This window comes from Sciurus vulgaris (genome assembly GCF_902686455.1).
Source record: "Sciurus vulgaris genome assembly, chromosome: 17".
Lineage (NCBI taxonomy): Eukaryota > Metazoa > Chordata > Mammalia > Rodentia > Sciuridae > Sciurus > Sciurus vulgaris.
Genome location: NC_136478.1, coordinates 27,456,570 through 27,479,057, shown reverse-complemented (window position 1 = coordinate 27,479,057; position 22,488 = coordinate 27,456,570). Strand labels below are relative to the sequence as shown.

At 38.7% G+C, this 22,488-nt stretch overlaps 1 protein-coding gene across 7 annotated transcripts in view; it reads left to right on the top strand.

The window, feature by feature from the left end:
• Positions 1–21,527, top strand: part of RSPRY1 (ring finger and SPRY domain containing 1) — a 44,734-nt gene extending 23,207 nt beyond the window's left edge. For all 7 annotated transcript variants that reach the window (XM_079117900.1, XM_079117904.1, XM_079117901.1 and 4 more), the window contains 10 exons: positions 491–549; positions 2,064–2,130; positions 2,902–3,033; positions 4,199–4,314; positions 5,224–5,367; positions 9,594–9,705; positions 12,201–12,303; positions 12,656–12,808; positions 16,196–16,300; positions 20,169–21,527. In XM_079117900.1, coding sequence (XP_078974026.1) covers positions 491–549; positions 2,064–2,130; positions 2,902–3,033; positions 4,199–4,314; positions 5,224–5,367; positions 9,594–9,705; positions 12,201–12,303; positions 12,656–12,808; positions 16,196–16,300; positions 20,169–20,265 — 1,088 coding nt within the window. In that variant the 3' untranslated portion in view covers positions 20,266–21,527. The remainder of the gene's footprint in view (positions 1–490; positions 550–2,063; positions 2,131–2,901; positions 3,034–4,198; positions 4,315–5,223; positions 5,368–9,593; positions 9,706–12,200; positions 12,304–12,655; positions 12,809–16,195; positions 16,301–20,168) is intronic.
• The last annotated feature ends 961 nt before the right edge of the window (positions 21,528–22,488 follow it).

Genomic DNA, 22,488 nt, shown 5'->3' with positions numbered 1-22,488 from the left:
TGTGTGCTGGGTGCAGTGGCACATGCCGGTAATCCAAATGACTTTGGAGGCTGAGACGGGAATACAAGTTTGAGACCAGCCTTGACAATTCAGAAAGACCCTGTCTCAAATAAAAATTGAAAAAAGGACCGGGGATGTAGCTCAGTAGTACCAGAACCAAAAATGTCACTTTACTCAGTGGATTCAATTGTTCAACTCAGAAACAATAATGGTACTCTAACCAACCTCAGAGCAGGAGGTTTGAGTAAGATAATGTGCGTGAGACTATTTTGTAAAAGGTATGGATTTCGTTTTCGTTTTTGTTTTTGTTTTTTTGTGGTACTGGGGATTGAACCCAGGGCCTTTTGCTTGCAAGGCAAGCACTCTACCAACTGAGCTATATCCCCAGCCCTAAAGGTATGGATTTCTACCAAAACAATTTGTCATTAGTTACTATTTTAAAATAATATGGCACTTTTAATTATAGCCAGTGTTTGTTGTATTTGTCTAGGTCCTGCAAGCATTGGTTTACTTAGTCCAGGAATACTGGAATATTTGCTGCAGTGTCTGGTAAGTGAGACATCAAAGCTAGTTATTTACATTTTTCTCAAGTTGCCAACATAGTTCCTAGCACAGAGAATGGAATTAGTTGTAAATTTTATTTGCAGGTGTTTCCTGAGAGTTATTTATTCCCTCTTATGTTTAAAGAATAAAAGGAATTTATTATACACAAAAGCAAAAACAACTGAGTTAGTCCATTTTTAAATTTAGTCATGAGATAGCAACTGGACTTTTCTGTATGTACTTAGAGCCTACCAAATGGTAATAGGGACCCCAGAGTGGAAATAAAATGTGGCATTCCAGCGTCAGGTCAGGTTCCCAGTGGATATGAATCTCTACCCCTGCCTACCTACTGCTACTGCTCTTAAAACTGTCATCTTTGGGTATTTGATGTACATCTGTGAAGCTTGTGGTTGGTTCAGGCTGTACCTTCAGATCTCTCCCAGTGCTGGACTGCAGTCTTGACCAGTTTGTATTTTTAAGTTCTTTTTGCAGGCCTAGTGAGCCTTAGTCTTTTTCCAAATTTCAATCTGAAAGACCTCATATGTCCATACCTACATGATATGGCTTAAAATTAGACCTCTACTGTAAGGTCAGGATTCAGCTTCACCCAGAGGAGGGAAAAATGGGCTTTGTGGCCAAGGCAATACCACAGGTAGAAATCCAGAGAAGATCAGAGAAAGTAGTGTTTAGAGGTAGGAGGATATGGACCCAGTAGCCAGCAGCAGAGAGTTCAGGGCTGGAAAAGCCAGGCAGAGGAATTGAAAATGGATATGGCATAAAACAGGATGCTGAAGATGCTTCACAGTGGGGGAGGGTGTTGGTTCTGTGATAAGCTTTGCTAGACTTAGTTGGCACCAGGGAAGTACATGGGAATCCTCTTAGAGTTTGCAGCTCTCTGGAGGCTCCCCAGGTAGTTGTGGAAACATGACTGTGAGAGGGATGTTAACCAGGTAGGCCTTCTTTACATGGGAACTCAGGTGCCTTGAATTCAGGTGTAACTCCAAGAGCCCTCTTGTTGCTCTCTGCCCTACCATCACTATTTGTAGACTTCCTTACAGGGTCCAGATTAAAAACAAGCCATTAGTTGTTAATTTCATTATTTATAGTTGCAAAAGTTGGTAGTGATGAGTCGTTCTCTTTAGGATTCTGAATAAAAGGTTATTTTTAGCTCCAGTTCTAAGTTTTCTGCCTTGCTTAAATGAATGTAAAAATCAACATTTTATTTAACAGAGCCTTCACATAAATGTTACTAAGTAAAATGATACAATGTTTTTAACAGGATATGTTGACATTTGTTTCTGTAAATTAACCCAGTGACTTCAAGGAAAAAAACAGATTAAGAGATTTCTATCTTGGTTCTTCCTTTTGAACAATATTTGCCAAATGAATAATTGAGGACTTGAATGAGGAAGACTTTTCTAACTGCTTAAAAACCAAAAACACCTAGGGGCAAGAAGATAAAATTGATAGCTTGTTGCCTCTGTAGGGGGTGATTTTTTAAATGCTTCCTTTTCTTTCAGAAGTTGCAGTCTCACCCTACAGTCATGCTATTTGCACTCATCGCACTGGAAAAGTTTGCACAGACAAGTAGGTATAGTGACTTCTTGCACTAATGATCTTCTGTATTCATTGTTAAAAATCTTAAGTTGTCTTTGTTACTGGATAACCAACACTTTGAACCCCACCAATCTTGTACACATTCTGTTTTTCCCTGGGTAGACATTTCAAGGCCAATGAAGCATAACAGGGACAAAGGCAAAGATTTTCTTGCCCAAGAATCTGAACTAGTGAGCATTGTTACTCACTTTGTGTGTTGCTGGGTATTAAACCCAGGAGTACTGTACCACTGAGCTACATCCCCAGCCCTTTTATATTATTTTGATTTGGGGGTTTCACTAAGTTGTCCATGCTAGCCTTCATCTTGCAGTTCTCCTGGCTCACCCTCCCAAGTAGCTGTGATTACAGGTATGTGCCACTGTGCCTGTCTCATTAATCACTTCTTATAGTTAAAAATTTGGTGATAGGGTTGCTAGAAAATTGTCAAAGTTCTCTCTCCTAACAGCTAGGGAGGCTGAGTCAGGAGGATTGCAAGTTCAAAGCCAGCCTCAGCAACAGCAAGGTACTAAGCAAATCCATGAGACTGGGGATGTGTGGCTCAGTTGTTCAGTCCCTGGTACACCAAAAAAAAAAAAAAAAAAAAAGCTCTCTGGCCTTGTCATCCTTAGAAACATTAATGGAAGTTCATTCTGGTCCCCAGGTTCTCCAATTACCTCTCCATACTCATTACCACCACTAATTTGCTCAACAAATCATCCTACTCTTTCATTGTTAATTGAAGGATTTCTTCTTTCTAAACAGGTGAAAATAAATTGACTATCTCTGAATCCAGTATTAGTGACCGGCTTATCACATTGGAGTCCTGGGCTGATGATCCTGATTATCTGAAACGTCAAGTTGGTTTCTGTGCCCAGTGGAGCTTAGACAATCTCTGTAAGTTGGAGCTGTCCGCTTTAAAATGTCAGTTTCCATTTCTAAACTCATTTTGTTGATAGCTTCCCTGGCCTGCCTTTTGTTAAGAATGAGCGTGAAGCTGGGTGTGGTGGTGCACGCCTGTAATCCCAGTGACTCGGGAGGCTAAGGCAGGAGAATCACAAGTTCAAAACCAGCCTCGGCAACTTAGTGAGACCCTGTCTCAAAATAAAAAATAGGGCCGGGGATGTGGCTCAGTGGTCAAGTACCCCTGGGTTCAATTCCTGGTACCAAAAACAAATAAAAAAAATTTAAAAATTCGTGTGAGCCCTTTTTTTATAAGCTTCTGTACTGGTTGGTTGGATATATTCTAGTAGAAAGGTATCCTAAAAACCCTTTGATAAGAATTATATGGAGGGCTGGGATGTGGCTCAGTGCTAGAGTTTTTGCCTAGCATGTGTGAGGCACTGGGTTCGATTCTCAGCACTGCATATAAATAAATAAAGGTTCACCAACAACTAAAAAATTTTTTTTTAAATTATATGGAATATTTCTAATTCCAGCATTCTCATTCACAAACCTCTCTTGGCACACCCTATTTTATGCTGTATTAAGAACCTTAATCATATGGCACTGTCTAACCAACTCTTTCCAAGACAAACTGCTGACTTCCCACCTCTGGGCCTATTCCCTCAACTTGGAATTCCCTTTTTTTACTTTTCTACCTATCTCACTTTTGCTCCTCAAACCCAACCCATGTCCTCCCTGCACCAGGAGGGTCATTCCTGGCTTTTTCTTTTCCTTCTCCAAGGACTTCTAGAACAAAAACTATTAGTACTGTATCCTCACTTCCCGCCCCATTGTTAGCACAGCGCTGAAGCACATTGAAGATATCACTCCCCACTCCTGCTCCAGCATTGTGGGTACAGCCTGTGTAGAGAGAGGCCAATTAAAGAATAATTCTGAAAAAGTTCAATTCCAATTTTGTTTCATGAAAAAGATACAGGGAATAGAAACATCCACCTCACGGTGCTGCTCTTCTGACATTTGCACTGAGGTGCTAAGCCTCCTTGCCAGTTCATTCCTTGGCAGGGGTGGCAGCTAGAGATGACAGTAGCTTTCTTTTTTTTTTTTTTTGCCCCACAGTAGCCTGCCTTAGAAACATGACCACTTTTTTCTTTTGCAGTTTTAAAAGAAGGTAGACAGCTGACCTATGAGAAAGTGGACTTGAGTAGCATTAGGGCCATGCTGAATAGCAATGACGTCAGTGAGTACCTGAAGATCTCACCTCATGGCTTGGAGGTAAAATTTCTGCAAATGGACCTTTTGGGGGGTAAAATCATTTTGCTCCCATTTTCATGTTCTACTTTTGAGCAAAAGCAATGTCTTTCCACCTGGAAGTTTATTTCCTACCTGCAGAGTGAGAAGAGGTAGAAGTGATGGGATAGAGTGTCTTGAGATATTATCTACTCAGTTATACCTCACATGGAACTACACCTATTATAAGCACTGTGATACTGACTGGTTTAAATACGTCTGTTTTTAATCTTTGTAAAAACACTAGTGTTTCAAAAGGAGATACCTCCTTTTTTTAAATTTCAATGTAGTCAATCATATTAGGTCTGGTTCCCTTTCTCCATGTATGTTACATGTTGCTGACTTTGAGGTGAAAGTTGATGAAAAAGCTCTTTTGTACAGCAAAGCACCACAGGGACTAGACGTGAGGATTAAAGAACTGTTTGAAGAATGGCTACAGCTCTTTGGTCCTATGTATTCCCAAATCTGTTGGGTAGTTTTCTACTTTGGATTATATTTAGGTACCCCATCTTATACCCTTTCTCCATCAAATGAAGGTGATACTTAGGAATTGATAAAAGGCTCTTGTCTGGAAGATCTTAACCTGAAAGCAATGCTCTGTGTGTACTGAAAAATGAAGCCAGCGGCCTTGACTCATTCTTAGTGCAGCCATCTTTGCAGTCCTCTAAGTCTGACACCAATCCGGCTAGAACTCCCTGGAAATCAAACTATGAACTAGCTGTAGAATGTACTTCTTTTGGTTTTAGGCTTTTTATCACTGAGGATGGACAGAGGAGGACAGTAGTCCACCACGCACTTCAATAAGAAAAACTACATTCAGCCTTCCCAGTAGTCAGCTACTTGGGTGGTCTTTAGGCACTGATGGTGGATTGTCCTGCTCTTTGGTTTTGCCAGGCTCGCTGTGATGCCTCCTCTTTTGAAAGTGTGCGTTGCACCTTTTGTGTGGATGCTGGAGTGTGGTACTATGAAGTAACAGTGGTCACTTCTGGTGTCATGCAGATTGGCTGGGCCACTCGAGACAGCAAATTTCTCAATCATGTGAGTACCTGGAGAACTGTATAAATTGGAGCAGCAGCAATTTGCTTTGCTTCTTCTGTGCTTCATTTTTGTTTTGTTTTAATGTCTTACTGGGGATTGAAACCAGGGGCCCTCTACCACTGAACCCAGGCTGGCCTCACACTTGTGATCCTCCTGCCCCAGCCTCCCAAGTTGCTGGGATTATATGCATGCACTACCATGTCTGACTCATGATGTCTTTTATTACTTACTGCCTTTCAGTTCTTTCTCAGAAGTATTAAATAAAAGGTGGAATAGGATCTTAAGACATTATTTTCAGTGCTTGACCAAAACAAAAAAAAAAAAAAAAAAAGGAGAGAGAGAAAAGAAGCAGATACAAATCATTTTCATTTCTTCTGATGAATGACACTATTTTCTGCCATATAGTCACAGATATTTGACCCCCATCAATTAAGAGGCTTAAAATACTGTTTCTATCTACTCTCCACATTACTTAATAGATACTGATTTCTTTCTTTAAAAACAAACAAGTGGGTGATGGCACATGCCTGTAATTCAGCAACTTGGGAGAATTGGGGCAGGGAGATGGCAAGGTTAAGGCCAGCTTCAGCATATAGCAAGGCCCTAAGCCAATTTAGTGAGCCCTGTCTCACTAAAAAGGACTGGGGATGTACCTTAGTGGTGAAGCACCCCTGAATTCAATCCCATACCAAAATCAAACAAGTTGCTTGGACAGTGGCACATGCTTATAATCTCAGTTACTTGGGAGGCTAGTGCAGGAGAATCTGAGTTCAAGACTGGCCTGGGCAATTTCATGAGACCCCTGGATCAAAATAAAATTTTACAAAGGCCTGGAGAGGTAGTTCAGTGGTAGAGCCCTTGCCTAGTCTGCCTAGGGCTCTGGGTTCAATCCCTATTACAGCAAACAAAAAACAAGCATTTTTCCTTGATTCAAGCACTAGTTGACTCCCTGTTAAACTCTGACAATAGTCGATGATGTATTTTCCTAAATGTAGGATTTTAATGATGTTGCTGTACTTAGCAAATTCATTTCAAATGGATATTGTTCTGGTAATTCAGAATCTTTTTCCTGGATAGATAGAATGTTTCCTAGAATACACCTGGTTTCAAAAGACTTGATGTGTCTCCATGAAGCCTCTTATTTGAACTCTTATTTCTTGGTTAACAGTTTTGAAGGATGATCAAAGCACTGGACTTAGAGATGAGTATTAAAATGAGAAGCTTAAGAGTGGGCATGGTGGCACATCCCTGTAACCAGCGACCAGGGAGGCTGAGCAGAACGATCACAAGTGTGAGGTCAGCCTCAGCAGTTTAGCCAGACCCTCAGGAACTTAGCAAGACCCTGTCTCAAAATTAAAAAATAATAAAAAAGACTGGAGATATAATTCAGTGGTAAAGCACCCCTGGGCTCAATCCCCAGTACCAAAACAAGAGAAAGAAAGAACAGTTTAAGAATAGTTCTTCGTCAGGTGCAGTGGTGTCCATCTGTAATCCCAGCAACTCAGGAGGCTGAGGCAGGAGGTTCAAGAGTTCAAAGCCAGCCTCAGCAACTTAGTGAGGCACTTAGCAACTCAGCAAAACCCTGCCTCTAATAAATATATAAAAAAAGGGGCTGGGGATGTGACTCAGTGGTTAAGCACCCCCGGGTTCAATCCCCAGTACCAAAAAAAAAAAAAACAAATAATTCTTATACACTTACAGAATTGTCTTGTGTTGTATATTTTTATGAAAGGTTGGGAGGAGTAAGTATCCAACAGTGTACTTCAACTTACCAAAAATGTTTTCTGCCTTTTTTGTGAGCATCTATGATGTGACAGTCTTTCACATATTCATGTTCAGTCTTTTTAAGAATTTGGGAGAATAGTATTCTCTCATTTAAAGATGAGGATCAACAATAATGCACTGTACATTTCACAAAACAAGAAGAAAGAATCTTGAAAGTTTTCACCATAAATAAATGATAACTGAGGAGATACATATGTTTAACCTGATTGAAACATTATACAATGTGTTAAAACTTTATAGGGTACTCCATTAATATGTATAATTTTAATTTTTTTATATATCAGTTAAAAATAAAAATTAAACAAAAGGAAGATGAGGAAAATGAGATTCAGAGAAATGAAGAAATTTTCCCAAAGTCTCCTCATCTCCAGACAGAAGATTCCAAACTTAGGACAGCCCATGCCCCTCCCTGTGGGAAGCATGCTGCCTGTGAAAGCTAAACCCTCGCCATCCAAACAGGAACAAGAATGGCTGCAAACCTGTGGAGAACTCCCAAAGCGATGAGGGGTTTGAGAAATAAACTCCAGGGGCAACATTAGGGGCCAAGAGAAGGCAGTGCAACAGCCAGTGTTTTAGGACCGTCCAGCCAGGATGCGGCCAACTTTGCTGCCACAAATCAGTCCTGACCTTATCTCTGTAGGGTCACTCACACACGGAAGGTCTGATGGGAAGAGCAAGAAGCAGGATTCTTATCTTCCATACACTCCCCATAACAGGAAGGTGGCGGGATATTGGACAATAGAAAAAACGACAGCATCCCCTTATGAGGAGAGCATTCAAAATATTCCACACATGACAAGCTATAGATAAACTTTTTTGTTGTTGTTGTTTTTTAAATTGTACCCTGAATACAAACTAGCTACCCTTTTCTCTTGTTCATCTGTCCTAGCCAATGGAAAGTTAATCCTACTGGGAATATTTTTGAGCTGAAAGAAGATGTAGTACATCTAGCTTGTTCTCTGAGATGTAAGCTCAAAGGATATTTAAAGTGCATTTCTGTTAGGCATAGGCATCTATTCTTAACATCTATAGAAATGATCTGTGGCTAAAATTTTATCAGAATTCTGCCTTTGACCCATATAGTGCTACTCCGTTATGGAATTTATCCAAGTACAGAGGACGCTTCAAGGTAATATCTAGGCCACCCTTGATGGCTAGGAGTCTTCTAGGAGTTTCAAGTGTTCTGTCAAGGACTTCCTCTAGGACATTAGAAACGAAGATAGAAACTATAATTGTTTTGCCTATTCCCCAGTACCCAAAATTTAGTAGTTTGAAGTTTGCTGGTTTGTTTTTTGATGCTGGAGATTGAACCCAGGATTTTGTGCAAGCTGAGCATGCACTCTACTGCTGAGCTGTGCCCACAGTGGTTTTATATTGTAGTTGAGGAGTTTGTCAAACTTTTTTTATCCCCTAAAACAAGCAAAAGCCATCAGAACCTAAGATCTTATTTGGATTTAGCCCACATTTTCAATCCCTTCTCTCTTAAAGCTTTTCACCATGATCCTTAAAGGCAGCAGTTGTTTGATTGGTGTGCTGCTTCTATTTTCTCTCTCTCTCTCTCTCTCTCCTCTCTCTCTTTCTTGGTCAAGCGCTGAAAATAATATCTTAAGATCCCATCCACCTTTTTATGTTAATAATTCTGAGAAAGAATTGAAGGCGTAAATAATAAAAGATATTATTAGCAGACGCGGGGGTGTATGCTTATAATTCCAACAACTTTGGGAGGCTGGGGCAAGAGGATCACAAGTTTGAGGCCAGCCTGGGCAAGACCCTGTCTCAAAATAAAATGTATAGGAAAGGGCTAGAGATGTAGCTCTGTGGTAGGAGTGCTTACACAGTATATGTGAGCCCCTGGGTTCAACCCCCAGTACCACAAAGAAGGAAAGGGAGGGAAGGAATTGTCAGAGACCCATAATGATGTTCAATGAAGCTAAATCTCAGAATAGATTTTAGCTGATTGTCCACTATAATCTTTCTCATGAAATTTCTGAGCATTTGGTGTTTTGAGTCTACTCCATTCAGGAGGGTGTTTGCCTGACCACAGTGCAGTGGAAAATATAATGGCTTTGAAATCGGAAGAATTTAGTCCAAGCCTGCTCTGCTTCCCTTAGTAACATGTCCTTAGAAAAGCAGGCCGACCTCTCTGAACCTTTGTTTCCTTTTAAATATAACATTAACAGCCTCGTGGTGGTTAAGTAGAACTAAATGAACTAATAATGTGAAAGTGCTTGGAACAAAGGAGGCATTTGAAGTGTTTGTAGGTGAAGTCATTATTTACTTGAAACCAGACCTCCAGATCATAATTTTGGTATATCTTCCAAAGCAGAAAGCTTAAAATTCTAGCCACTAGGTTAATGGACACACTTATAAAGGACACACCCTTTCTTCCCAAGTCAGAGCTGGTGTAGCCTTGCTAATCATTTGGGCCTCTTTCTCTTCAGGAAGGCTATGGCATTGGGGACGATGAATACTCCTGTGCATACGATGGCTGTAGGCAGCTGATTTGGTATAACGCCAGAAGCAAGCCGCATGTCCACCCATGCTGGAAAGAAGGTATTCATTCTTCTCCACCATAAATTTCTCACCTGGGTTAAAACATCTGGTTATTATGAGGCATCTACTATGGTAGTCCTTAAAATGTCTTAACTGGAAAAGACAATGATAAAAGAGATAATAATCTTTGCTTTAACTGCCATGGATGTTAATCATATTTCCTGATAAATTCACCTTGGGTGGAGCCTTTTCTGTAGCAAAAACATTTCAGAATATAAAATTCTTAATGAGAAAATGGTACTCTAAGGAGTAATGTGAATTCTGGTCTCCTCTTTGGAATCACACATTCATGGAGATATTTAAAGACAAAGGAATTGTAATGCCATGAGAATGAGGATATTTTCAGAGACAAAATGGCTGTGTAATAGGTACTACTCAGTGACCATGCTCTGATGGAGTAGGGTCATATGGTAGAGGATAGAACCTCTGGAAGAATTTTTATTCTCAAGTATTGGAGCTATGTAGGGGCTAAAGCTCCGTGCATCCCTCTCTCATTTTCCTACCCTAACCAACATTATGGATTTAAAATGAAATTTCAGGCATGTTAAAAGAGCAGGAATTTGACCACTCCCATGAGATAGCTCCACTTGACTAAATTGATAGTGTGAGAAAGGGAAAAAAATCTGAAAAGCCAACAGGAACCCTCATTTTAATGGCTTACAGGTTCTTGAAGGAACATGAAATATACATATTTCCCAGAACATAAGATAAAAGCGCTATTCTAAGCAGGTATGCCTGTAATTCCAATGGCTCAGGAGGCTGAGGCAGGAGGATTGCAAGTTCAAAGCCAACCTCAGCTACTTAACAAGGCCCTGAGCAACTTAATGAGATCCTATCTCAAAATAAAACAGAAAAAGGACTGGGGATGTGGCTCAGTGGTTAAGCGCCCCTGAGTTCAATCCCTGGTACCAAAAAAAAGATAAAGGCACCATTTAAAAAAATTGTCTAATATATATATTAGTTGTAGATGGACAATAGTACCCTTATTTTATTTACTTATTTTTACATGGTGCTGAGACTCCAGCCTGTGATGTGGTAGGCAAGTGCTGTATCACTGAGATACAACCCAGCCCCTAGTTTATTTTTTAATAGTAATTTAAAAAAAGATTTCTGAATATATTTATTATAAAAATTTGATAGAAGGTGGGCATGGTGGTGTACACCTGGAATCCCAGAAACTGAAGAGGTTGATGCAGGAGGATTGCAAGTTTTAGTTCAGCTTCAGCAACTTAACAGGACCCTGTCTGAAAAGAAGAAATAGAAAGGGGCTGGAAATGTAGCTCAATGGTGTAATATCCTGGTTTCAACCTTCCATACCAAAAGAAAAAAGAAAAAACCATGGAAAATAGAAAAAGATCAAGACAAACTAAAAAATTCCTTATAATTTTTCATCCAGAGATTTGAAACACTTAAATTGGATATATATATTTGTTGTCATTATACTTAGTACCTTGAACAGCTTTCCAGTTTATCAAAATAAATACTACTTTTGATGTCTTCTCAATATTCCATTATATAGTTAATTTTTTTTTCCCAGTATTGGGAATTGTACCCAGGTGTGCTTTATCACTGAGCTACATCCTCAGCCCTTTTTAATTTTTTATTTGATCATGGATCTTGCTAAGTTGCTTAAGGCCTCTCTAAATTACTGAGGCTGGCCTCAAACTTGTCATCCCCCTGCCTCAGCCTCCCCAGTTGCTGGGATTACAGGGTTGTGCCACTGTGCCCAGCTATAGTTGTATCGTATATTAACTAATACCTAATCTTTCTATGCTGACATTTTGCCTTTTAAAATTATTATTATAAAGTATTCTGGATTTTCTCAAACTTCCCTGGCAGGGGATCTATGGTTTCAAAGCTGTTACTATGAATTGCCAGACTTCCTCCACCAGCATTGAAGGTCCACTTTTCTTGTTATCACTGTAATTTCATGTTTTTCTTTAGCAGTAAAAAAAAAAAAAAAAAAAAAAAAAAAAACACTGATGTCTCAATTGTTCATCCTCTTTGGTAAATGAGGATGATTTTTTTTTTTTTTGGTGGTGTTAGGGATTGAACCCAGGGCCTTGTGCTTGACAGACAAACGCTCTACAAACTGAGCTATATCCCCAGTCCCATATGAATACTTTTTTAAAAACATTTTTTCAGGTAGTTTTGATCTAGGGAGTTTTAAAATCTCACCAGAGAGGCAAATATGATTTTATCTTACCCTATTTCATTGATCCCAACATGCACGTTTTTTCCAAACTTTAACATTTTAAAATCAGAATACGTCTTACAATTAATAGTTTGTCATAATTTAATTGGCAGTATTTCTTTTCATAATGACACATGAAAATATTTATATATAGGGATCAAATAATTTCAAGAATCAAAGATGAATGTGTCGAATACCTGGCTAAGGATGTAGACTTAATTCAGTGCCATTGAGGACCTTAAGGAATCCTGTCCTGGTAGGACACAGCATTATCCTAACAGTGTTTCTCTTTGTCCTCTAGGAGACACAGTGGGATTTCTGTTAGACTTGAATGAAAAGCAAATGATCTTCTTTTTAAATGGCAACCAGCTGCCTCCTGAGAAGCAAGTCTTTTCATCTACTGTGTAAGTAGCTTCTCTCAGTCAAAAATTTGAGTAGATGCATGGAATGTACTTTGTGCCAGGAAAAAAATCTTTGTCCTTTTATCTAAGCAATTTTAATGGAAAACTTATTTATTTCAAGTAATTGAAGGCCCACTTGATCAGACCTAAAACTGTCCCAAAGTTGACATAGAAAAATAAAAAAAGAATATGCTCTGGTTCATAGACCTGTGAGGGTTAGTAAGCAGAATCTGTCCTCCTTCTTTTCCATCAGGGTACGACTGGCTCATCTCAACTTTCTGAAAATTGCTGTGTGTATGAAATTTATTTCGTTTGTGTTAATTCTGTTCACCTTTGTACTCATTTTTATTTGTAGATCTGGATTTTTTGCTGCAGCTAGTTTCATGTCATATCAGCAATGTGAGTTCAATTTTGGAGCAAAACCTTTCAAATACCCACCATCTATGAAATTTAGCACTTTTAATGACTACGCCTTCCTAACAGCTGAAGAGAAAATCATTCTGCCAAGGTAAGGAAACTGCCCAGGCTGTCTCCAAACTGTAACTCATGAGAAACTGAAACAATTTATGGGAGCCTTTTTTTCGACTTTTTAAACAAGTAATTTTGAAAATCTCCCTGAAAATGCTGACTTTCTGGGAAATGTAAATTGCTAAAACAAATCCCAGGAAAGATATTTACAAACCAATTATCTCTTTTTAGGTTTTTTTGTTTCTTTTTTCTGGTATTGGGGATTGAACCCAGGGGTACTTTACCATTGAGCTGCATCCCCAGTCCTTTTATTTTTTATTTTTGAGACAGAGTCTCATAAGTTACTGAGGGTCTTACCAAGTTGCTGAGGCTGGCCTCAAATTATGATCCTGGTTGGCTCTCCAAATCACTGGGATTACTGACATGCCACCACCATGCCCAACTCAAACCAACTATTCTTATAAAAATTAACTAAAAAGTATCAAGAGTTATGTCCCTAAAAACATCACATTCAAGTGATTTCACAAATATTTCCACAAAATTTTTAGGTAACAGAGAACCTCACTTGTATTTAAAATGTTATAGAACCCAGAAAAAAGAAGGAACACATATGAATTCTTTTTATGAGCCAAATAATGTCAATGTAAAAATCAGAAAAACAAGCTGGGCATGGTGGTGCACTCCCTTTATCCCAGTGACTCCGGAGGCTGAGGCAATAGGATCACAAGTTCGAGGCCAGCTTTAGCAACTTAGTGAGGCTCTAAGCAATTTAGTGATACCCGTGTCTCAAAATTAAAAAATAAAAAGGGCTGGGGATTTGACTCAGTGTTTAAGCACCACTGGTTCAATCCCCAGTACCAAAAAGGAAAAAACAGAAAAACATAACATATTGCATGCTCACAAAAACAAGAAAACCTGCAAACCTAACTTCACTTGAATGTTAGTGTAAATCCTAATATTAGGAAATTAAGTGCATCTATTAACAGATTTGTGTTCAATGAAACCAACTTCTTTGGGTTTTTAGCTACGTGGCAAAGATGCCAACGTTGTTCCATAACCATTAGGACGGTGAATACCATCTTGTATAAAATTTCACTCCTGTAATTTGACAAAAACTATTTTGGCATTAATTTTCTCATTGGATGAATGACTGCTTCTCTTCCTTACAAGATGAATGTAGTCCATTCCATCGGCTAAGAAAAGACTCCAGCTGCTTCCTTTAATTACTACAAGTTGAAGCTTGTTATACAATGTGAGCCAAAGTTTGTCATGTTTTAACAGGAGCATCTGCCTGGGTCTGTGTGAGGCAGGCATTCCTTTTACTAATGTTCGTGAATTATATGAATTAGAGAATCCCTCAGCCATCAAGGAAAGCATCCTGAGCCAGGGCACAGCCAATATGGAACCTTTATGCCCCGGAGGGTATCTATAACAATGGATTCCAAAACACAGATCTAGAAGCAGCTCTCTGGACTGTGCTTCACATTAGACTATATTTTAGTAACTCAGCTGTTTCTAGGGTGAACTAGAACATGTCACAGTGCTGTCACTGTCTGTAACACCAGAGCCTTGGTAACATCCTTAATAATATTAGGGCCACTTTTATCCCAGCTCAGAGATCTGAGGTCCATTCCTAGAACTTCCCTTCAGCTTGTCTTGATATGTGACAGAGAGTCTAACTTTCAGTTTCTCTTTGTGAAAGTCTGAGGTGGCACCTCTCTCTTATCTATCATATCCTGTTCCTTTTTCATCTAGCCTGCCTTTTCCTTGGATGAACCCACAAATCATCTGAAAGACACAATTGATCCATTTTCCTCTAGAGGGTAGCCTTAGTCAAAACTGCTTCAGTCTTTGTTAACTGCCCCTGCAGAACTAAAACTTTCCAAAGCTAAGGTGGCAATGAGTATCAATTGTTGGGAGGTCTCCTTGTGTGGCCATCTTATCCATACCGTCTTGTTGACTGTGCCTATATATTTCGGCACCAGAACTTGTCTTGTCTTGAATAAGAACAGCAGAATTACAAGCGAGGTCAGTCCTATGTCATATCTAGCTTTGTTGTCTGTGACAATGACACCAAGAAGGATGTCAGGAACCTAATTGAGTGGCCTTCTTAAAACCAATCGCTGGCACCTTACTTCTCTTAACATTCAAGTTGAATTTAATTACAAATGGTGGCATTGAGCATAAGTGTCTGTAAGAACATTTTCTGTGCCATTAATAGTTTCAGCCTGTGTTCTAAAAACCTATATTCACTGATACCTTTTAACCGATATTTTACTCATTGGAATAGTACCCCCTTTTGGCTTCAGGGTAGGAGATAATGGTCCTATTATACTGCCAAGGATTTTGCAAATTGTTCTATATTATGTATACTCCGTGTCTTTAATTCTCTTTCTTCCATTAACTACTTTTTTCTTAACCTTTTTATCATGGAAAACTTCAAATACATAAAGAAGGTAAAAAGAATAGAACAGTAAGGTACCACATGCCCATCCCTCAGCTATAGCAGTCATCCGCTATGGCCATCTGTTGCTCCTAGTCTTTCCTCATCTCTGTGACATCCCCATTATTATTCCATTTTCCCTCTGGCTGCTACCTAGAATAGTCTCTTTAAACATACACCAGGCTCATTCCCTCATGCCATGTCTTCACTTAAGCATCACCTTAGCCAGACCTTCCTTGACTGTATATTTAAAATCATTACTCCCCCATCACATTCGTTCTCACACATCTTTCTTCCCATTTTTCTTCACAGTATTCATCAGCATTTAACACTGATCTTATTCCTGTTTCTCGCCCTCAACCCCTCGTCTGCGCTGCAGTGTAAGCCCTCTGAAGGCAGGGGTACTTTTTAGTCTTCTGTCCATTGCTGAGTTGCCAGGCCCATAAGTGGGATGAGTGAACACTCCACATTTCTCGTGCCCATCCATCAAGGCTGTGCCTTCAGCAGAGCACTTCTGCTGTTTCGCATTCCATGCTGAGTGAGGTGTAAGGGAAGGGGTGTGGACTCGGGGTGTCTGGACTTGCGGGAACTCTTTTATAAAGGTCTGTCATAAGCCCTTTGAAAATGTATTAAAATGTGTGTGTTTTTCTGGGAAAGGCAAGTCTTTGATGTACAACTTAAAAGATTAAAATGTGCTAGTTAAGAAAAAAAGCACTGGACTTCTGTTTATAATGTATGACCTTGTGTAAAACATTTCACTGAAGTTTCATTTCTTTATCTATGAAGTGGGAATGACCATGCTTCTCTCATTCTCTATTAAAATTGAAATGAGTTATCATGTAAAAAACGTTTCTGAACAAAGCTTAAGGAGTACATAGTACCTCACATGTAGAGAGTATTTTCAAAGCATTTTGTATACGTCACTGCCAACAGGACCTGTTAACTTGTTGACAAAATGAGTTTCAAACTGCTCTGTCTACTCAGGCACAGGCGTCTTGCTCTATTGAAGCAAGTCAGTATCCGAGAAAACTGCTGCTCCCTTTGCTGTGATGAGGTGGCAGATACGCAACTGAAGCCCTGTGGACACAGGTAAGAGAATTTGTTTGGTTTTCTCTACATATTACATTAGGCAACATTTCCTCCCATCTTGAATGCTTTTAGAACCTTACTGGTTCCAGAGCTCTTCATCAGGGCTTCTTACATCTAAAGTGGACTGAATGAGGAATTAGAGTTTGTCAAGTAGTACCTGGCTGTTTTCCAGAAAGTATCTGAAATAGAAAAAGCTGCCTGGCATAGAAGCCCTATGTTTTTGTTTTGTTTATTCAGTACAATATTTTTAATGTAATTTTGACTTTGCAAAATGTAAAAGGTTTAATGCTATTTATGACTTTCTTGGCAAGTCTCTTAGTTTTAGAGCTTCCTCATTAACTTCTTTACACTCTTAATTATTGAGAAGCCTGCAGCCTCCATGCCATCTAACTAAATTTCACCTGTATGAGATGAACTTAGAGGGCAGTCTGAATCTTAGAGTGTCTAAGCATCAGCAAGAAAGCTGGTTCTCAAGAAGACTGTCCCAAGGTTAGGAAAGGGAGGAGCAGTGTAGTGGCTGACCCATCCACTTGTGCTGATTGTATGCAAGCAAAGTTCATGTTGATGTTACAGTCCAGCTACCTGCAATTCATCACATACCACCCCTGTCTTTTCCTTATATTTGACAAAGCTGATTCCCCAGAGGTCCAGAGCCTGCAGTGTTGGACCCCAGTTTTTCATTTCTAGGAATGACTCAGCTTGGACCCCTGCCTGCCTCTTTACATTTGCTGCCTCAAAATGGGTTGTTGTCTCTTTGGCTATTAAGGGAAGGTGAATGCAGTTTATTTCATTTCATTCTTAGTTTCTTTTCTGCTGCCCAGAATTTCTTAGATTGAGCACCTTTGCAGGTTTTAGTTATCAGGGCCTTACAGGCAGATGCATTTAAAGGTTGAATATCTAATATCTTGATGCCCTTTTTGATCTTTGTTTCTGTAATTCTGTAAATATCCCAAACAGGAGGAGATGGTTTTATTCGTCTTTAAAAAAATTTTTTTTTCAGTTGTAGATGGACACATACCTTTACTTTATTTATTTTTATGTGGTGCTAAGGATTGAACCCAGTGCCTCACACTTGCTAGGCAAGCATTCTACCACTGAGCTACAACCCCGTCCCTAGTTTTATTCATCTTTGAGTGCTCTGACCTTTCCTTGTGATTTATACACAATAAAGCCTCATTAAGGAGGACTAACTGGTAAAAAGTTAGAACTAGGTACCTTAAGTGTAATCATAGTTTCTACACTGTATATATCCAAAACAGGGTTAGAAAAGAAATTAAAAGAATTGTAAGGAAATTTAACCCAACTTGGCAATAATCACAATTTTAAAAGGATGACTTACTAAAGAAAGGAAATTTGGATAAAATAAATGACAAAAACTGACCCCTAAGAAGAGATTGAAAATCTAAGCAATCCTGTTATAACAGAAGAAACGTGGGTGATTATCAAAGCTACATCCCCAAAACCCAGATTTTTGTTTTGTTTTGTTTTGTTTTTTCCTTTTGTAATATGAATTACTACTGAGCTACATTCTCAACCCTATTTTTTAATTATTTTTTGAGTCAGGAGATCACTCACTAAGTTGCCCAGGCTGTCCTTGAACTTGTGCTCCTCCTGCCTCAGCCTCCCAAGTCACTGGGATTACAGGCTTGCATCATTGCACCCAGCTTCAGCCCAGATGGTTTCATAGGGAAATTCTTTACAATTTTCAGGGTGTAGGTCCTCCAGTCCATTTAAAGTTCTTCAGGCCACAGAGAAAATAAGAAATCGGCAATATTTTCACAAAGCCTGCTTGATAATCACGTCAAAAACCAAGAAGGGAAAAAAAAAAGAAAGGGGGAAATAAACTAGTTTTTTACTCTTGAATATAAATCTAAATAAAATATTAGCAAATAGGATGCAGCAACACAACCAGAGGGGCACAAAATAGGAAATCCACTCAAATAGGCTAGGGCAGGGGTTCTCCAAGAATGCTGAAAATGCATTTGTTAAAATTCAACATCCAGCGGGGTGCAGTGGTGCACACCTATAATCCTAGCAGTTCAGGAAGCTGAGTCAGGAAGATATCAAATTCAAAGCCAGCCTCAGCAACTAAACAATTTAGTGAGAACCTGTCTCAAAATAAAAAATTTAGGGGGCTGGGGAGATAGCTCAGCTGGTAGAGTGCTTGCCTCGCAAGCACAAGGCCCTGAGTTCGATCCCCAGTACCGCAAAAAAAAAAAAAAAAAAAAAATTTAAAAAGGGCTAGGGATGTGACTTAGTGTTAAAGTACCCCTGGGTTCAATCCTTGGTACCAAAAAAAAAAAAAAAAAATCAGTATCTATTTCTAATGTATGAAAGGAAGAAAACAGTATAAAATAGGAATGGGTGAAAACTTCCTTAATATAAAAAGCAGGGTCTAAGAATGTAGCTGAGTGGTAGAGAGCTTGCCCCCCTGGGTTCCATCCCCAGTACTACCAAAAAAAAGTATGTGTGTGTGTATACTTGGTTATGTATGTATGTATGTACATATGCACATAACCAAACACATCTTTTTTCAGTAGCTAAGATGGAAGCCAGAGCCCTATACATGATAGGCAAGCACTATGCTACTGACTGTACAACTGAGCCATAACCCCAGCCCACTAGCATCTCTAATGGTAACATTCTGAAAATATTCCAAGAGATTCTGAGGATAGGACAAGGATGACTGTTATCACCATTTTGACTTACAAAATAAAAATCAGTAGCAAGTGGCAACCAATTAGGACATATAATTAAAGACCCCTTTTACAGTAGTTTAAAAAAAGAAACTAAGAATATGTGGTGCTTCTATAAAGAAAACTTTTAGAAAAAAGCCTGGTGTGGTGGTGCATACCTGCAGTCCTAGCTACTTGGGAGGCTGAGGCAGAAGAATCACTTGAGCCCGGAAATTGGACAGCACAGTGACTCGCTGTATCAAAAAAAAAAAAAAAAAGAAGAAGAAGAAGAAGAAGGAAGAGAAAACTTTCAAATTTACAAGGAATATAAATCAGACTTGAATAAATTATTCGGTATTCTAATGACAATGGTTTCCCTAAACTCTAAATTTAATTTGGCCCAGAGTAAAAGGGCAACATGATTTTTTTTTTTTTTTTCTGGAACTAGATATGCTAATTTAAAGTTTAAAGCAACAGTCAGGTTGGGTGTGGTGACCCACACATGTAATCCCAGCAACTGGGAGGTTGATAGGAGGATTGTGAATTTGAGGCCAACCTGGCAACTTTGTGAAACCTTGTCTCAAAATAAAAAAATAAACAGGGCTGGAGTTGTAGCTCAGTGGTAGAGCATCCCTGGGTTCAATCCCTGGTCATAGAAGAAGAATTATAGAGAGGACAATCCTATCACATCTAAAAGGATATTAAAATGAGTGTTAATAGTTTGGTTCTAATATATGACAAGAATAACGGAACAAAGCAATAGAATAGAAGCCCAGAAATAGAGCTGGCTAAAAATGAAAATTTAACGTGATAAAGACATTGCATCAACCTTGTGGTGAAAGATAAACTATTCAGTAAATGGTATTAATGAAATGAATAACTAGCTATGGAGAAAATGTATCATTGTATGTCTGCCTACATATACACATCTGTGTGTATACAGTGTATATACTACATACATATAGAATGCACTTGAACTTTTAACTTGTTCCTCTGAGGTGCTAGATGGAGGATCAGTAATGGGACAGATTTATTTTTTATTTATATATGTACTTAATTTTATTTTTCAAACCATATGCAATTATTTCCCCCTCAACCAACAAGTTTGTCAACATATTAGATTTGATTGGAATGCAGTTAGAGTTGGACCTTTTGAAGCATTAACTTGACTGGCATTTTATCTTTCTCCTTAGCGACCTGTGCATGGATTGTGCCTTGCAACTGGAGACCTGTCCATTGTGTCGTAAAGAAATAGTGTCTAGAGTCAGACAGATTTCTCATATTTCATGACATATGTGAAGAGACATCACGGACTTATTTCTACTCAATTCCAGCCAATATTGAAAAGAAAAACAAAGAAAAAAAAAAACATCTCTAATCAGTTGTACGCACATTGAAACTTATAGCCATGGCCAGATTTTATGCTAAAATGGTAGTTTGTCAAAGACAAAATTCTCTTAGAATCTAATCCAACTTGCCAACCCTAAGAAATTCCTTTTAAGGCCAAGGAAAGCTGAATGCTAGTAGCCAGGCCTGTGGTACTTCCATGAAAAACAATAGGAGACAACGCTCTCCTGAATGCTGAAGCCACACCGGAATTCTCCATATTGGGTTCATGTGATTGTTCAACACAGGATGTTTTGTGTCATAGTCAAAGTTTTTATTTTGGGGAGAAGTCGTTATGGAGAACTAAATGACAGCCTTTCTGGGTTTTGCATAACTTCAGTGATCAGAAAGTCATCGGTGTATTAAGCGTGGATATTGCACTGCAAGACTTGAATCTATAAAATTAGAATCACACAGGTCATTACTACAAGCAACATGGTGGACCCGAAAGAAGGTGCACAGACTGTAGAAAAAAACTAAATTTTTTTATATTTCAGTGATTCCAAAGAACATTCTAGTTTTTTTTAACTGCAGAAAATTGGTGGTATTTTCACATTCATGGTGTTTCTATCCAGTTTCACTACCCACATTTTGTGAGGAAAAATGTTTTACCAATGCAGGAGAAATTCTTAAATTGCAAAGTTAGACTGGAAAAAAATTTGGTACTTAGGGTATTTTTAAGGTACCATCAAATCAAGGTTTTTGCTTTTTGTTTAAAAAAATTTTTTAATCAGTATTGTTTTTGGAAGTAATATACTTTGAAACTCTTAAACCAATAGTCTCAAAAACTCTAGTGGACAGTCTGAGAACACATATTCCTATTGTTTTAAATAAATACATGTTTTTGAATAGTGAATTAAATCATGGATTGTTGACTACGTCTTCATCAAAAGTGTTTATCCCTCTCAGGGTCTCTGGTGAAGACCTTCAAGAGTTCAGTTTTTTCTCCCAGAAAATTGGAAGGTAGAATTATAAATTCATAGAACTTATTTTATAATGGTGAACCTCAGCAGCTGCCTTTCAATTTATGCCAAGTCCTTACTGAGTTTATACTTGAATAGTAAATATGTCTTCTGAGTTTTACAGTGTCTTAAACTCAATGCACACTTTTTCTTCCTTTCCCACCCTTTCTTGTTTGTAGTTCATTAAACCTGTTCTATTACAGAGCTGATTTCCTTCCTGGCTGTACTTGTTGGGGTGCTGGATTTTTTTTCCATGTCTCTAGTCTTCCATGAATCCAAATATATATATATATATATATATAAGTATATATACATATATAGATATATATGTTCTCTTTAGCTTGTGGTGAATACAGTAATTTGCATTGAAGAATAAAACATCTGCTGCCTTTTTTGACTAAGATTTCACAACTTTCATTTTTGCCTACTGCTAAAGTTCTAAGACATGATACAGATTTTAAGGGCTATTTTTCAGGGTAAGAATCAAGTATAAGAATTAAGAAGTATCTTCAATCACTTATTAATCCAGCAGGTCTTCATTGAGCACCTTATACATGTTGGGCACTGTGCCTTCAAGGCATACAAAATGTGGAGCAGGAACAGGAAAAGGGCAATATATTTGTGTTTATTGTAATAACTGTTAGTGCTCTGAAGGAAAAAGAGTAGAGCTCTAAGAATAGGAAAGGAACATGGAGAGAGAACAATTTAGAAGGGATGAGGGGCACCTGATTTAGACATTTGGCAGTGGGTAGGTGGGGGAGGGGGATCCAAAGAAACCTGATGAAGTAACATTTGGAAACTGAGGAGAACTTAACGATAAACGTAGCCAGACAGAAGGACTGAGGACAGCCTTCTAGGACTTGGTAGCTAGTTGAATATAGCAGTGCAGGCAAAGGCCCTAAGGAAAAAAGGAGCTCGGGGGCCTTGGGGATCTGATGGAGGTCCCATAGCTAGTAAGAAAGGAAGCCAGTAAAAGAACAGTATGCTCCAGTGTTGGAAGGTCAGTGGGCTGTCATAAAGGCCATGTTAAAGAGTTTATATTCTATTCTAAATGCAGTAGGAAGCAAAGAAGTTTAAGCATGGAAGTACATGATAAATAATTTCAAAAGATGATTGGCTTCTATTTAGAAAATGGAATGGAAGGGTCGGGTGAAGAGAGGAGAAG